The 15,841-nt window shown below is 42.3% G+C and overlaps 2 protein-coding genes across 4 annotated transcripts; one reads left to right on the forward strand and one right to left on the reverse strand.

The window, feature by feature from the left end:
* Window positions 1–939: 939 nt before the first annotated feature.
* On the forward strand, window positions 940–1,844 carry LOC106331051. Its single transcript, XM_013769406.1, has 2 exons — window positions 940–1,511; window positions 1,565–1,844. The coding sequence occupies exons 1-2, from the start codon at window positions 940–942 to the stop codon at window positions 1,842–1,844; spliced, it is 852 nt and encodes a 283-aa protein (XP_013624860.1).
* Window positions 1,845–10,250: 8,406 nt separating this feature from the next.
* LOC106335954 (calcium permeable stress-gated cation channel 1-like) lies at window positions 10,251–13,882 on the reverse strand. Of its 3 annotated transcripts, none has more exons than XM_013774649.1 (9): window positions 13,816–13,882; window positions 13,016–13,371; window positions 12,758–12,916; window positions 12,551–12,686; window positions 12,364–12,465; window positions 12,163–12,282; window positions 11,668–12,089; window positions 11,037–11,607; window positions 10,251–10,955 (listed from the first exon to the last, which is right to left on the reverse strand). In XM_013774649.1, exons 2-9 carry the CDS (start codon window positions 13,327–13,329, stop codon window positions 10,449–10,451), a joined length of 2,331 nt encoding a protein of 776 aa, XP_013630103.1. In that variant the 5' UTR covers window positions 13,330–13,371; window positions 13,816–13,882; the 3' UTR covers window positions 10,251–10,448. The 3 variants fall into 3 exon arrangements, with proteins under 3 accessions (XP_013630103.1, XP_013630105.1, XP_013630104.1); XM_013774651.1 differs by lacking the exon at window positions 13,816–13,882 and adding an exon at window positions 13,548–13,791; XM_013774650.1 differs by lacking the exon at window positions 13,816–13,882 and adding an exon at window positions 13,543–13,791.
* Between the last annotated feature and the right edge of the window lie 1,959 nt (window positions 13,883–15,841).

Consider the following 15,841-nt stretch of genomic DNA (forward strand, 5'->3'; position numbering starts at 1 on the left):
GTAAGAATTGAATCTGACTCCGCCCAGCTAATTAAGGCTATCAACAACAGAGACCCTCCTCTGGAGATTTATGGGATTGTGGAGGATATTTTATTAATGGCAAAAGACTGATGTCGTAGCTTTTGTGTGGATTTCTCGTGTGAGAAATGTTGAAGCATATAAACAAGCAAAAAATGCTTTGTGTCTGTATGAACAAGAGGTGGGTGAGGATGATTTAATGCCTCCACCGAACTAGTTTAATTAATGAATGGAAGTTTGTGACAAAAAAAAGGCAAAAGTAAAATCTTATGATGTGATAACAAAACCAAACTAAGACTAGCAAAAAAATTGGTTATCTAAGAGTTTGATTAATTTTGGTATGTATAATATCAACATAAAGAGAAAGAACCTAAAAAATGCCAATTAGATTCTAGAATGCTCTCAGGCACTGTGTGCGAGAAAGGTCTTTGCCTTTCTGACTAGGGCCCGCTTCACCCCTTTATCCAGTGGGTATTTCCGGTTTCGGAAACTGCTGCAACTGTAAGCTTTGACGATTTTCAAATTATTCCTTGAGTGGGAAGTATCTGCTGGACAATCCCATACACTGCGGAAAAACCCACCGGGTTCTTCCCCCGCCCCGGGTCGGAGGGACCGTTTTCCACCGCTCAACACCGCCGGAATAATAGGCTGAAGCTCCTTAATGGCCTCACCCAAGCTCCTCTGACCTTCCTGATAGCGGATGTTCATTTGAAAGCAATAACTCTCTCTACTGAGGCCCTCTTCTGTTAACTAGTGGTTACTGGATTGTAGATCAGTAACTTTACCGGAAGCTTCACCGTTTCTTTTGCTCCTTCTACCGCACAATCATAATCAATAGACAACTTCTCTCTTAGGCGACCGCAAACTAGTTTGGAGCCACCTCACCGTACAATTCACACCCAGAGCTTGATTCACACTCCGATGCACCGTAGGCTTTCTTCCTCTGAGAAGGGGAAAGCAGTAGATTTGGAGCATCTCCCTGCGCCACAGAAGGCGAGGGTTCGAGTTTCGGAACCAGATTTATCAGGGCTGAAAGAAAAGCACTCTCTCACCCTTATTGGAAGAGTCACCAAACCATCTGTCCAAAAGGTGGGATCTCTTATTTCTTTCTTCACCGACCACTGGAAGGCGGACATTCCCTCGGTGGGATCCGACCTTGGGCTGGGTATGTTCAAGTTCCAATTTGAGCTTGAGTCGGATCTTCTCACGGTGTTGGAAAAGCAGCCGTACCATTTCGCTCGCTGGATGATTATCCTTCAGAGGTGGGAGTCCACGATCTCACCTTACTTCCCCTCGATGATCCCTTTTTGGATAAAAATCTTCGGGATTCCGATACACCTTTGGACCGAACCAACCATACGTAGTCTTGGAGAAGACATTGGAACGTATGAAACTGCTGAGATCACCTCTACTTCCATCAGAATGAGAGTTCATGTAAATGGAAGACTCCCTCTCATAAAAACTCAGTGCTTGAGTATCCAAATGGAGATGAGGTCCCTGTTACCTTTGTCTATGAAAGGCTGGAAAAACACTGTTCTCAGTGCAGGAAGTTAGATCATGAACTTGGAGACTGTCTAGAGGCCAAGGCGCAAAGGAAAGCCCTACTAGTGGCACAGGGCAGCAAAGCAAGAAGTAAGGATCCTCCCGAGCCACCGAGAAGAGCTCATGAGATGGCTCTCCTTAAAGCCAACACTACTCTTCATCACCATCAGCGACGTGAGCCATACCAGCGATCTTCCCAAAATAGGAACTCAAACCGTACTTCATCCCTTATATTTCTCTATGGAGGCTCCCTACTAGAAGCAGGCGTCATGATCGCCTGGTGATAGAAAGAAGAGAGAGACATAGAAGAGTTTGGCACCCTAAAGAGGTTCTCACTAGGGAGGACCAACAACAAGATTTGTGCAATCACCTTAGTGATTCTAATCCCCGGAGAAACTCAGGATATTTTCGTGGGGATTTCCACAATGCACGCTTACCACAAGCAAATCTCCAATTAGATCACAGAGAGAGAGAAGAGGGAAGACTCTCCTCAACCGCTTTTAAAACTCCCCCACAAGAGAACATTTCTACATCTGGAAAAAGACCCCAACCCGCAGAGAGGGGGGCTCCCCTTCTGTTGTCTGACACTGCTGTTCCTTTCGAGGCAGTACAGGATGCAATGGGTGAAATCCGTGGCTATATGAACCAATATGCGAACTGTAGTGATCCAGCGGAAAGCGCAGCCCGCAAAGAAAGATTGAGACAAGCTGAGGCACAAGGCCAAATTGAAGAATCAGCGGTAAAAATGGTTAAAGCCTCTCTTGCCCGCGAAGCTACTGAAGCGGTGAAATTAACCCCTGCAGATCCAGAGGCTGAGGCACATGAGCGAATTCCAGTTGCAGAGAGACTGAGACCTTTGAATATAGAACCTATACCTCAAAATTCGCCAGTTCCCATCAATGAGGTGGATCCAGCACTGTGTATTCTTGTGACAGCTAGAGTGGGCCCTGCTCCCACGAATGAACTTGCGAGAACTACAACCTCTGAACGAGAGGCTCAAATGACTCAGAAGAGGGAACCTGGGAGACCTCCGAGTCGCAAAATGACTAACCCAAGCCCAAGCCCCGCCCCAGGGTCATGCTCTCGCAAGAGGAAAGTCGCAGCAAAGCCTCCAGTGGCCCGTAGAAGACCTCTAGTAGAAGGAGAGAGACCGACAAAAGTAACAAAAGCTGGCAAGACGCGAGCTACTCATGCAAGCACACCATCTTCATCGGATAACATTCCGCTAGCAAGAATGATCCCTCCCCCGCTAATTAAGGGGTCTAACGCAAAGAAAAGAAAGACTCAGAGTGCGAAACCCCCTGTCGGTCGTCGAAAGATTAATAATGAAGAAACCAGAGGGGCCTTAAAACAGAGCACAGGGTTATCACGAGGAGAAGCATCTAGACCTGCAGGCTCAGCGGGAAACTCACAGTCCTCGGACAATATCCCACTTAGCAAGATGGTTCCGAGATCGTCTAGGAAGAGGACGGATTTTCGAATCCCGTCCGCTCCAGCTCCTTAGCTATAGCAAGCTGGAACTGTCAGGGGTTGGGGAATCCCCGGACAGTTCGCCGCCTAGGAGAGATATCAAAGAAGTTTGACCCGGATATCATCTTCATTTTTGAATCAAAAAATCCCGACGAGGTAGTGCTCAAGAAGCGGGAGCATTTGCGCTTTGACAACCACCATCTGGTCTCCCCAATGGGTCATGGGGCTGGTGGGCTTGGACACTTTTGGAAACAGGGTCTTAACCTTCATGTTATTGAATCCAATGCAAATGTAATCGACACTTTGGTGGAATGTGAGGGCAAAAAGTTTTATGCATCCTTTGTCTATGAAAGTATTGATAGGGGCCAGAGACTATTATTATGGGATCAGCTAGTGACCAAGACGCTTATCAGAGAGGAACCGTGGTTCGTCACGGGAGATTTCAACGACCTCCTAAGCAATGACTAAAAGGAAGGAGGACCTGCCCAACCTGAAGGCTCTTTTACGGATCTTCGTACCTTCTTTTCTGAAGCTGACTTGTTTGACTTACAGCGTTCTGGGGATCCTCTCTCTTTGAGGGGCAAGCGGGGAGACCATTTGGTCCGTTGCCGGCTTGACCGAGCAGTCTCGAACACTTTATCGGCCGAATGCTTCCCGACGGCTAGATGCCAATACCTTGAGGCTGATCTTACCTCTGATCATAAACCCCTCCTATCTTTCTTTGATTCTGGAGCCAAACGACGGAGAGGACTCTTTCGATATGATCGCCGGCTGTGTAAAAACGATGAGGCACGAAGAGTGATTGCTCAGTCATGGCAGGGGAATGCGTCGGTTAGTGCTAAACTATCATCCACGAAAAGTGCTATATCAGCGTGGAACAGGGCGCAACAGAGGAATAGTTAGGTATTGATCAACCAAAGCAAACGCGAACTTGATACGGCCCTGGCTAGCCCAAACAATGACACCACTCTCATTCAGGGCATCTCTGCGAAATTAAATGCTGCTTACCTCGCAGAGGAAGAGTTCTGGAAGCAGCGCAGCAGGCTCTTATGGCTTAAGCTTGGGGACCGTAATACCGGGTTCTTCCATGCTATCACAAAATCTAGAAAGAGAGTGAATGCCTTTTCTGTGATCGAAAAGGAGGATGGACAAATGGTCCACAAGGAAGAAGAAATAGTTGAGGTGATTGGCTCCTATTTTCAAAAGCTGTTTTTGTCAATACCGGGAGATGGAGAGGAGACAGTGAGACATGCTCTGCGGCCGGTAGTGTCTGAGGCCGATAACGCCAAGATTATTGCTATCCCTACGGCGGCGGAGATTAGGGAAGCAGCTTTCTCCATTAACGCTGAAAAGGCTCCAGGTCCAGACGGTTTTTCTGCAGGCTTTTTCCACACTCACTCGGACAGGGTGGGGCCAAATATTGTAAAAGAGGTGCAGGAGTTCTTTGCGGGTGCGGAGCTGCCGGAGAACATAAACGACACGCACATCCGCCTCATCCCTAAGATCACAAACCCGCAAAGAGTCTCGGACTACCGCCCCATTGCCTTGTGTAATGTCTATTATAAGATTTACTCCAAGATTCTCACCCGCCGAATTCAGACGATGTTGGATAAACTCATTTCTGAGAACCAATCGGCGTTCGTTTCCTGGCTGGGCAATTGGAGACAATGTTCTAATCACCAACGAGGTCCTTCACTATCTAAAGACCTCGAAGGCGGAGCAAAGATGTGCTATGGCAGTCAAGACGGACATGAGCAAAGCATACGACCGCCTCGAATGGGAGTTCATCTCACTGGTGATGCTTCGGTTGGGATTCCACCGGAGTTTTGTAAACTGTATCGTGCAGTGTATCTCTTCTGTTACATACTCCTTCCTCATTACCTAGAGGGAAGGTAGTACCGAGTAGAGGAATCCGTCAAGGAGACCCTCTTTCTCCCTACATCTTTATCATGTGTAGCGAGGTCCTCTCGGGACTATGTAATAGAGCGCAAGAGGATGGCTCCCTTAAGGGGCTGCAAGTGGCTAGGGCGAGCCCTCGGATAAACCACTTACTCTTTGCAGATGATACCATGTTCTTCCTCGAAGCAAGCCATGGAAGATGTGCCGCTCTTATCACCATCCTAAGCAAGTACGAAGCAGCCTCCGGACAGGTGATTAACAAGGAGAAATCGGCCATTACTTTTTCTCGGAAAACACCACCGGAGTTGAAAGTCTTGATAAAAGACGATCTCCTAATTTATAAGGAAGGGGGTACCGGCAAATACTTGGGCTTGCCAGAGCACTTCGGTAGAAGGAAGCGAGACCTCTTCTCCTCAGTAGTTGATCGGATAAAGCAAAAAGCTCGAAGCTGGACCAATAATTTCCTCTCTTCAGCCGGGAAACTGGTCATGATGCAAAGTATCCTAACAGCTGTTCCATCATATTCTATGACATGCTTTGAAATGCCGGTCTCGCGCTGCAAAAGAATTCAATCGGCGGTAACGAGGTACTGGTGGAATAACAACAACAGCGCACGCAAGATGGCCTGGGTATCTTGGGACTCCATGGCCAAACCTAACAGCCTGCTTGGACGTGTACTGTTTGGAAAGTACAGCCCCGGTAATAATATTCTGATTGCCTCTGAAGCTTCGGGTATGTCGCACGGTTGGCAGAGTATACTTTTAGGCAGAGACCTCTTACTCAAAAACTTAGGTTGGCTTGTCGGGAATGGACAGTCTATTAACGTCTGGCAGGATCCTTGGTTAAGCTCCCTGCGTATGAAGAGAAGATTCAGTGCTTAAAGCCAAATCAAACCGGGTCTCCGGATAAACTTATTTGGCTAGGAACAAAATCCGGGGAGTTTTCAACCAAGTCGGGTTACTATACAGCAATCGAGCCTATGGGAGATGGGCTTGTGCCGCATGTTGGAGCTGATTTTAGCTGGAAGAAGCATATTTGGGATCTCGATGTCGCCCCAAAAATAAAACTCTTCTCGTGGAAGTTGATAAAGGGAGCCATCCCGGTGGGTGAACGGCTCAATGATCGACATGTTCAGGTGAATCCACTCTGCAAAATATTTGGAGGCTCTGAATCTATTACTCATCTGTTTTTCCACTGCCATTATGCACAAAAGGTGTGGAGACTAGCCCCCTTCCTATGTGAAATGGATAGCAGCAGAATGGTATATTTAGTAGCAAACTGGACCTCGATAACAAATAGGCTGTGCCTTCCCCCAGCTGGCGTTACCTCAGGTTCCCTCACCCTCCGGATTCTTTGGAACATTTGGAAGGCGTGGAATAAGTTCGTTTTCGAAGGAGTTTTGATAACGCCTAAGGACTCTCTCTCTGTGGCAATTTCTCTGGCAAGAGAATGGAGTTTAGCTAAGACAAAGGACCCCCCTCTGTCGCGTCGGGTGAGGCCTCAGCTCCAGCTACCCCCGGGACTATAATGATTAGATCCGATGGAGCATGGAACCCCCAAGGACCTGCAGCAGGATTGGGATGGGTTGTCCATTCAGGGTCAGCCGTCCGTGAATTTAAAGGCCTCTCAACCCATGTGGCATCGGCACTAGTGGCTGAAGGATTAGCCTTGCTGGAAGCGGTGAAAACTGGAGCTCGAGAGAACCTGAAGACTGTCTGCTTTGAAGCAGACTCCTTACAACTGATAAACGCTATCAACTCTGGAACTATCATCCCGGAACTCTACGGAGTCCTAGAAAACATCCTTTCTTTTGTTTCTATTTTCAAATTTGTAGCTTTTGTTTGGATTCCTAGAGAGAAATGGCTTTGCCGATTTGTTAGCAAAAACTGCATTAAAAGCAGACGAAAACTTGGTGGTTGATGGAGTTTTTATAACTCCCAACTAACTCTTCCTTTTATGATAATGATATTGTGTTCAAAAAAAAAAAGAGAAAGAACCTTGTACTTGTGATACCCATCACATGCTATGTCTCCATTATCTAAGTTACCTGCCAATTAGAATTATTTTCTTGAGGATCCAAACACCAAAAAAAAAAAAAATTAAAATGACAAAGCTTACGAGAGTGAAGGAAAGTATCCCAGACGCTAGGCTTTTTGCCATCTTCACCAGCAGCTCCTTCCCACTTTCAGAAACCAACAAACATTTCATTTTCAGAGAATAATAAAATATTGGAGAAGAAATGGAAGAAGCTGGGGATCGAAACCGGAACCTGATAAGCAGAAGTGGCGGAGCCGAAAGAGAAACCCTTGGGGAAATCATTCCTGCTGTATGCATCACTGCATCTCCCAGACAAAACGAGAACCAGAAAAATGCTAATCAGTGACAAAACCCCTTTCATTTCATTACTTCTCTCTTTCTCTATCTCTCTGTTCGCTCATGACTCTGTTTTTGTGTGACAAGAACTAAAACACTTGTCGTCTGTAAGCCAGCGTGGACTAAGAAGAGAAAAAGCACGTGACAAGTGTTTCAACCTTAAGTAACTCTAAAACCGCCGTGTAGTCTAAATTCAGTAGAACAGAAAAACGTGATGGTCTCCGGTAAAAGATGAGATTACCATTTTATTCATTACAGAAGATAACCTGTTCTTGCAATTGCTTGATGCCTTTGGAACCAAGAAAAGTGGTTTTGCCCTTGTAAAAATTCCATAAACAGAGAGTTTTGAAAGATGCGATGAGAATCTCTAAAACTCACATAGTACAATTTACTATAGAATAATTCAAGATTTAGGACATCATAATCTTATCATCTTTCTCATTCGGATCCACATCAGAAATGTTTAGAACATTTGATATAATTTATTTCAAATATTAATTAGTTGTAGTGATTTAAAAAAACATTAGCAATTAAAAATACATCTACACAAATGTTCGTCGACAATATCGTCACACTCGCAACTAATAGGCTTATCACCTCCTTGTTTAGCAAAACTTTTTATGCACGTTTTGTTTCCATCGCTCCCGCAACCTCCACCGCCGAATATCTGTTTCCTTGGGAACTGGGCCATCGGCCTCACCCCCTCCACTTCTGTCATATACACGTGAAAATATGTATTGTAAATAGTGAAACTATTATTTTAAATTAATTAATTAATACTTCATTACTCTAAAACTAATGGCCTAAAAAACATACATAGTTTTTAAACATGTTAACACTGAATACTGATTTTTTTATTAGACAAATAATTTGATGAAAGCAAAAAACTGGCTTATTACCTTGGATGTGACTTAGAAAGAGGAACATGAAAACACAAGAAACCAAAAACAAAGTAGATTTGACGGGAAGTGGTAGCTCGTTTGGTAAAGATTTTGGGGGCCAATTGTCATGCTCCCGGGTTCGACGCCAGGCGGAGGGGAACTGCCCATCCTGTCATCAAATGCGGTACTGGGTGTTGGGCCTTGTCCCTAGCCCAGGTTTAAGCCCTCTCGGGTGAAGTGGACCGCTGCTTAACCGGGCCCAGGAAATGACCCACGTAAGTGGAGAACCCTGGATTATAAATAAAAAAAAAAAAAATAGATTTCATGGTTCTTTAACAAAACTAAATATTCAACAGATTTATTTGGTAGGAAATATATATAGTCGGGAAGATAATTTCACACAGAGACCCTGGGGTATAACAGTATGTTGGCTAAAAATAAGGATTTTATAACATTCTTACCTTTTGTGATGGATTTGATAAGAGAGATAATTAATGAGTATCTCGAAAAATAAAACATTTAAGCACTACTTGGTGTCTTGGTTATGTATGTGTCATCTGGTTAAACTAGTCATTCATATATTTATGACTAACAATGGGCCTGGGCGTTCGGGTACCCGTTGGCATTCGGATCAGGTTTTTTAGGTTTTTGGATTTTCGGATTTACACTTCTAGGTCCCATACTAAAATTTTATTAGTACGGGTCGGGTTCAGATAATAACACTTCGGGTTCGGTTCAAAATTGTATTGCATCATAAAACCCATATAGTAATCATATATCGTACGGATTCGGGTTATATCAGTTCGATTCGGATATAACCAAAGTAAAAAACAAAATTTTTGAAGTAAAACATAAAGAAAAACATTTAAATTAAATAAAAATTAATCTATCACATATAAAATTGATAAAATAACAATAAAATGTTAAACAAATTATAAAATACTTATTTATAACTAATTGTGTACTAAAAGCATTTATTAGAATTTTAATATTTATTATTATATATAATATTACCACAAATATTGAATTTAATAATTGGAATACTTATATATATTTCAAAATATTTATATTGACTATTAATTTTGGATTTTTCGGGTTATCCGTTCGGGTTCGGTTAATAACATTTCGGTTCAGATATTTTTTGTACCACTTTACAAGATCCGTTCGGATATTTTTATGTTTCGGATCGGATAACGGGTCGAATTTTTCGGTTTGGATTCGGTTCGGATTTCGAGTTCCGGATTTTATGTCCAGACCTAACTAACAACATTAATTATATTTAAATATGTTATATTTCGATTATGTGGAGTACATGATCAGAAATTTAATAATGTGAGATTTCCAACACAGATTCTTCATTATATTATTCTCAAAAAGTTATGAACTTGCAGACCAAGATATATATTACTTTAAATTAAATCCGTTAGTAGATAAAAATAAGATTTTTAAGACAATTAATTCAAACTAAAACTAAAGTATTATATTTTAAGCATCCTAGTTTCTGTCGCACCTCTGTCGACTATGCGGAGAATTTGAGTAACTATTGTAGGTTCTAAAAGCATGTTTATTGCGGATCTCTTAGGTTGAGTTTTTTAACGTAATATAAGATACGGTATCTTAGCTTTTAATTAAAAAAGCTAAGAGACGTCTCTTATATCTCTTATTTAAGAGACGTCTCTTAATTTTTTTAGTTAAAAGCTAAGAGGCTGTATCTTATATTACGCAGAGACCCAACTTAAGAGACATACAATAAACATGCTCTAAATGTTTTCAATATATATATATATATTTTATTTTTTGTTTTAAATTTCAACTCTTGTGACATTCCCTTATTCCCTTTTAAGGTTGTTTTGGATTTCAACTTTATGATAGTTGTTTTATTTAAAATTTCATCACATGAGCACTGAACACATTATCTTTGTTAATAGTTTAGTTGTCAATATGTACGTTATTGTTCTGTTTTTGTCTTATTTATCACTCTTTTGTCAAGAAAATAGCCCAACAGCTCTGCCAGTTTCGTTAGTAACGATCATAAACTGCTTTCACAGACACATTCATCTGATGGTAAAAAAAAATGGGTTTGTCCAAAGACTACAAAGATTTGAAGTTGCACGCAACACAAAAGAACCCTTAAGGTCTTTTATGAACCAAGCATAGGCAAACACTGAGCTCACGTATCCTCTTATCTCTCTCTCTATGTACATATAGAAAGTACCATATGTATATATATACTTGTAAAACCATCTCTTTTCGAAAAACGCCTCTCTAGACTTCTTTACCACTAAAGGGCAAAGACGGTGAAGACTCTCCACTGATCTTGCTAGGAGCAGGAGTGTTCCTCCGGGACTGACGCTTGGTGGGAACAATTATAGCTTCGTCCTCAAACTTCCCCAGCTTATCATCACCATAGTCGTCATCATCATCATCATCATCTTCACCTCCTTTGAAAACCGGATGAACGTAAGCACTCTGCAAGTACCCTTTCAGGTTCAGGTTCGGCTCCCTCGCGCTCTCCAGCGTATCTTTCATCTTAGCTTCCTGCAAAGGGTACCTGACGAACGCCGGCTCGTAACGGCCTTTGCAGAAGCGGTGGAACCCAATGGTAAGCACAGGCAAAGCGATGAGAAACGGTGCAGCTAACGCGGCGTGCTTAGTCCCCAATAGACCCATGAGAAGCACCTGAGATATCATCAACGCCGCTATGACACGTCCGTGAACGTCTGGCCAAAACGCTGCAGCGCTCTCGTATTCTTGATTGTATACGTTTATGATCTGACAAGAAACAAGAACCACCTTCAAAAACCAAAAACTGAAGAAAGGTAAGTATGTAAGTAGCAAGAGAAGAAACTTTACTTGATGACGATACACAATGTAAGCAAGGGCAAAGAAGATCAAGATGAAAGGAAGAAGCATCGGTGTGACAGGAGCGTAGACAAGGCCAAGAAGGAAGTAAAGCTGTATCCTCGGCTCACCGGTATTAAAACCAATGCTTCCTGGATCCATCGCCTCCTCTCTGTCCTTCTCAGTCTTGACCAAGAACGTGTTCTTGAGATGGAACATGATCAGAGGCTTCAGCATCAGAATCTCTCCGGCTACTCCTGCCCAGCCGTCGACCATTATGTAAGTGATGAAGAACGTCGCTTTCATCGGTATGGCAACACCTATGGTCTTGGGGATTTGGTTTGGGGACTGGTTGAGGAAAGCGCTGAGCTGTTCGAAGGCAGCTCCGGTGATGACGCTGGCGAGAAAGACGTTCACGAAGTTGAAGATGTAGTAGCGAAACGCCGAGCGTCTCTCTAAGGATGAGATCGATGTGAAGCCTTCGAACTTGGCCATGATCATGAGGATGGACGGTAGAAAGATGAGGAACAGCTTCAGTGCTATACCAGGTAGGAAACCTTGTATCACTGACTTCATGAACTCACTGCATCCAATAGTAATGTATCAGTCAAGATTCAAGAACAGAGAATGTGAAGAGACTTACTCCTCGACGATGACTTTCAAGAAGGGTGCAACTTTCACAATCCCTTCGATGGTAGCAAGAGACTGAACGAAAGCTATTGGTATGATGAAGAAGAAGGTAAGGAAGAAGAAAGCGACGTGCATCAACAGCCTTCTCACGGTGAGAGCGACGTATGGAATAGCGAGATTGGGCCAGTAGACATCGCGAGGCTCTGGAGCCCATTCGGTTAGCCATTGGGTGGGGTTCCGGGTCTGTTGGGTTTGAGCGCAGACGGCAGCAGCCCAACGAGTTTTGAAGGAGACAAAAGCTGCTGGCATTATGGACTTGGGATCATTCACCACTTCTTCTCTTTCTTTAGCAATCTCTTTTGATGTTTTGTCTATTTCAGCAGTGTAGTGTTCGATTGCATCCACTCTTTGTCCCCATAGCCCAAGGAAGCCAAGCTGGTTGATCAAGATAATTAAGATAACAGAACAAAATAAAACTATATCAAGACTGAGATTTGATATCAAGTACCTTCACCATGATTCTCCCAGTGTTGTTTCTAGAGTATTTGAGCTGGTAATAATCAAGCCAGTTCTGCAGCTTCTTCTTCTTTTCCACCAAATCAGCGAGCTTGTTTGCATTGCATACAACCTACATATTGTTTTGCAGACAAAAGTAAGAAACGAGGAAGCATCTAATAACTGTATTTCAAACACTTCTAAAGGAACTAACCTGATGTGTTAAGTAATGATCAGGGTGATTGACCAAAAAAAAATGCTCCACCAGTTCACTAACAGTTTCATCTGCGTCCGGAGGTACATTCCTGACAAGAACCTATTACAAATCCCAAAGATATTAGATCGCTGTACACGAATTGTAAAGATTAAACCAAGGAAAATAAACGAAAAAGAGTATTTACAGTGAACTGGTCAGGTCGGCGAGCTTCTGTTGCAAGAAACTGGAGCCTCATGTTAGCAATTGTCTCATATTCTTTCATCAGCACATAACAAGTCCAGATTGTAAAGGCATACGCCATCACTATATGCGTCCAAAACCTGGAAAAAGTCAAAACGTTGTACCTCAAAACTTTACAAAAGACCCAAGATGGTGGTAAGGTCTAACGCACCTCATTGAATACTCTGGGATATTTGAGACAGATAGTTTATCGATATCGCTTGAAGTTACATTCCTCAGCTGGTTAGCCAACTCCAATGTGTCGTTTGTCCAGTTCACCGGCACAAGAACTGCCCAGGCAAGCACTGCTATCGGAGCAAAGATCTTAAGCCTGCACATATAAAGAACACATAAGAGATTTTTGTGTTGAAAGAATCATATAACATAATAGTAACTCTTATGCTTCTTGATTTCCAGTTGGAAACATTACCCCAGCCAGTAAATCCGGAGATACACAACAGAATCCAAACCGGCATGATCGATAAGCTCAGGCTCAGGCATCTTGAGAGCCTGAGGCATCCAGTTCAAGAACTTCAAGTAAGCCCTGAAGTCAAGGTTGACAAAGCGCTGCACAAAGGCGCCACCACGGGTAGGACTGCTTCTTAAACCCTTGAGGTACCATTTGGAGAAGTAAACTCTGTCGTTGAAGGGCTGGAGCCTCAAAATTGCAAAGATTACGAAGAAAATGAAGGCACTCAGGATGTTTATCCCAGCTGATACACCAATGTCCAGAAGTGTAGCCATCTATTTATTATATCCTTGCTTCTTCAACCAAAAGAAGTCAACCTGTAAAAATTTACAAAGAAGCAGCAAAAGCTTTAATGATATGAAACAACCTCAAGAAGCTACAAGAAGATTGTCAAAGCTTGCTTTTTGATGAGACCCAGAGACTTGAATTTCCACAAAAAGGAGAAAAAGTTTACAACTTTCACACGGAAGAAGGAAACAGAGAGAAACCCTACAGATGAGGAATGTAACAAGCCATCAGTTCTAGATTCATCTAAAAAGCAAAGAACTTTCTTGCTCTTTAACCTCTTCAGCGGCTTTGTTACAAGCAAACACACAACCTAAGCCTCAAAAATCTAACCAAAATATAAAAAAAAAAGTTACTTTTTTCAGAATATTTTTTTATTAAATTTTGTGATGATGATGATGCTTTGAGATAATGTTGGTGAGGGAACTGATAAGAGAAGCAGTTATTAAGGGAGTGGGTGATGAAAGAGATCATACAGTTGCGAGGAAGAAGAAGACGAAGATGGGAGGGAGAGAATACGGCAGAGTTTTGCTTGGTGACGCTCACTGGCTTTGCTAAAAGTTTATCAATTTATATTTATTTATTATATTATTTTTTCTTTTTAATTCTTTAGTGCCGCTGTGAAAGGCTACTTTACGTTGGTTTTTTTTTTTTCTGTCAATATGTTTTTAATATTAAAAGATACGGACCAAGCCCAGGAAAATTACAATAAAAACCTAGAATAAAAATCCAAACTCGATAACCAATTGGCCTCATAACCCTCCGGCCCAATTTGAGAAACCCTAATCTCAAAACCGGATAGAGAGCAGCCGCCTCGAATGCCCAGCTTTTTCGATGCGAGGACACGTGTTGCCATCCTCGACGACGAGGGGCACGTGTCACCCGGGCGTCTCATCTCCACCACATCTCATCCTCGCCAGAGATCCAGCCTTCAGATCTCTCGACCAAAAAGGAGCTCCGCAGCTCCACCAAACCTCACCGCAAACATCTTTGGGTCTCTAAAACTGGAGAGAATCGATCGCCATGGCGAGATCTCCTCCACCACCGTTCACCGCAACCACCCAAAGAAAATATCGCATGCAACATAACCGTTTCCACCGGAGAGCTTCACCTAAAATTAAAGCGATGAGATAAAATTAAACTAAAAGGACCAAACCCTAAAGGACTAGGGGACGAGATCCGGCGACGCGAAGCTGTGATAGTCTTCACCCCCCGGGGACTAGAGCCGACGACGGCGGAACTAAGGAAGCTTCCCCGCCACGGATGCAAAGACCGGCGGCGACGGATCTGTGAGAGCCTCCATCTCCCGGAAACCGAAAACGCACAACTTAACCGCCCCATCCTTCCCGCAAACGCGTCGTGACTCCAGAACCATAACCACGGCGGTTGATGGCTGACTAGAGCTCCGACAGACGGAAACCGGAGAAGAGAGGAAGATACAACGACTGATGATTTAATCTGAAGGAAGAAAGGACTCCGGCGGCGGCACGGACGCTCACGCGCCGACCGACCGCCGGATCCCCAAAGTTTCTCTCTAACTTTCTCTCTCTAACTTTTTTAACCTGACGATTTTTTCTTTGTATAGATTTACATTTGAAAAGAATCAGTTTAGTAATTCTGAATCTTCTTCCTTTGTGATTAAGCTTTAAATCAGTTGTGATGTTGACAGCAAACCGAAAACTTTTTCTTCGTATTTGTTTATTTCTGAGTCGGGCTGCTAATTGTGGAAAGTGGTTCTCTTTGTCTATATTAAAGAATCCATTGATATTCATTCTATGGTTTGCTTCTTCTACAGTTTGTGCCATGCATTGTGTAGCTCACTCTTTCAATAATGCTATTTTACGGGTAGTGTACTTTGCTCATTAATCATTAAATACTCTAAAATTGATGGTGATTTCGACTTCTAATGTAAAACTATAAAAAAAAATTGGGTAAAAAGCTATTAAATTTTATAATCCTTTGCATTATATTGATTGATTTATTATTGAATTGTGGTTATAATTAATAACGTTTTTATTATAATAGATACATAAATAAATATTTTTAATTCATAATTAAAAGAGAAATTCCCTAGAATAGACCTAAAAAAGTTTTTGTCACAAATATAGACCTTAAAAATAAAAATGACCAAAATAAACTTAAATATTGGAGTTTTTGCCAAAACTAATCCACAACTTGATTTTAACCCCAAACCTATACCCAAACTTGAATCAAACGCAAAACTAACCTAAAAGCCTAGTGAAATTACAGCTCAGTCCCTTGTGACCAAACAAAAAAACAGAAGCCATTTTTACGAATATAGCCCTAGTAAATCGTCTGAGTCGTCTGAGATGTTGGAAGTCGTCTGGACGACTGAAGTGTAAGCCGTCTGGTACCGGTTTATTTTAAAATAATTTATAAATATTGTAAAAAAATATTTTGATGCGTGAAAAATAAAAATCAAGTAATTATAAACAGTTTTAAGTGATATAAATTAAGATATGATAAAATTGATTTGTTTTG

This window comes from Brassica oleracea, chromosome C3 (genome assembly GCF_000695525.1).
Source record: "Brassica oleracea var. oleracea cultivar TO1000 chromosome C3, BOL, whole genome shotgun sequence".
NCBI classification, from domain to species: domain Eukaryota; kingdom Viridiplantae; phylum Streptophyta; class Magnoliopsida; order Brassicales; family Brassicaceae; genus Brassica; species Brassica oleracea.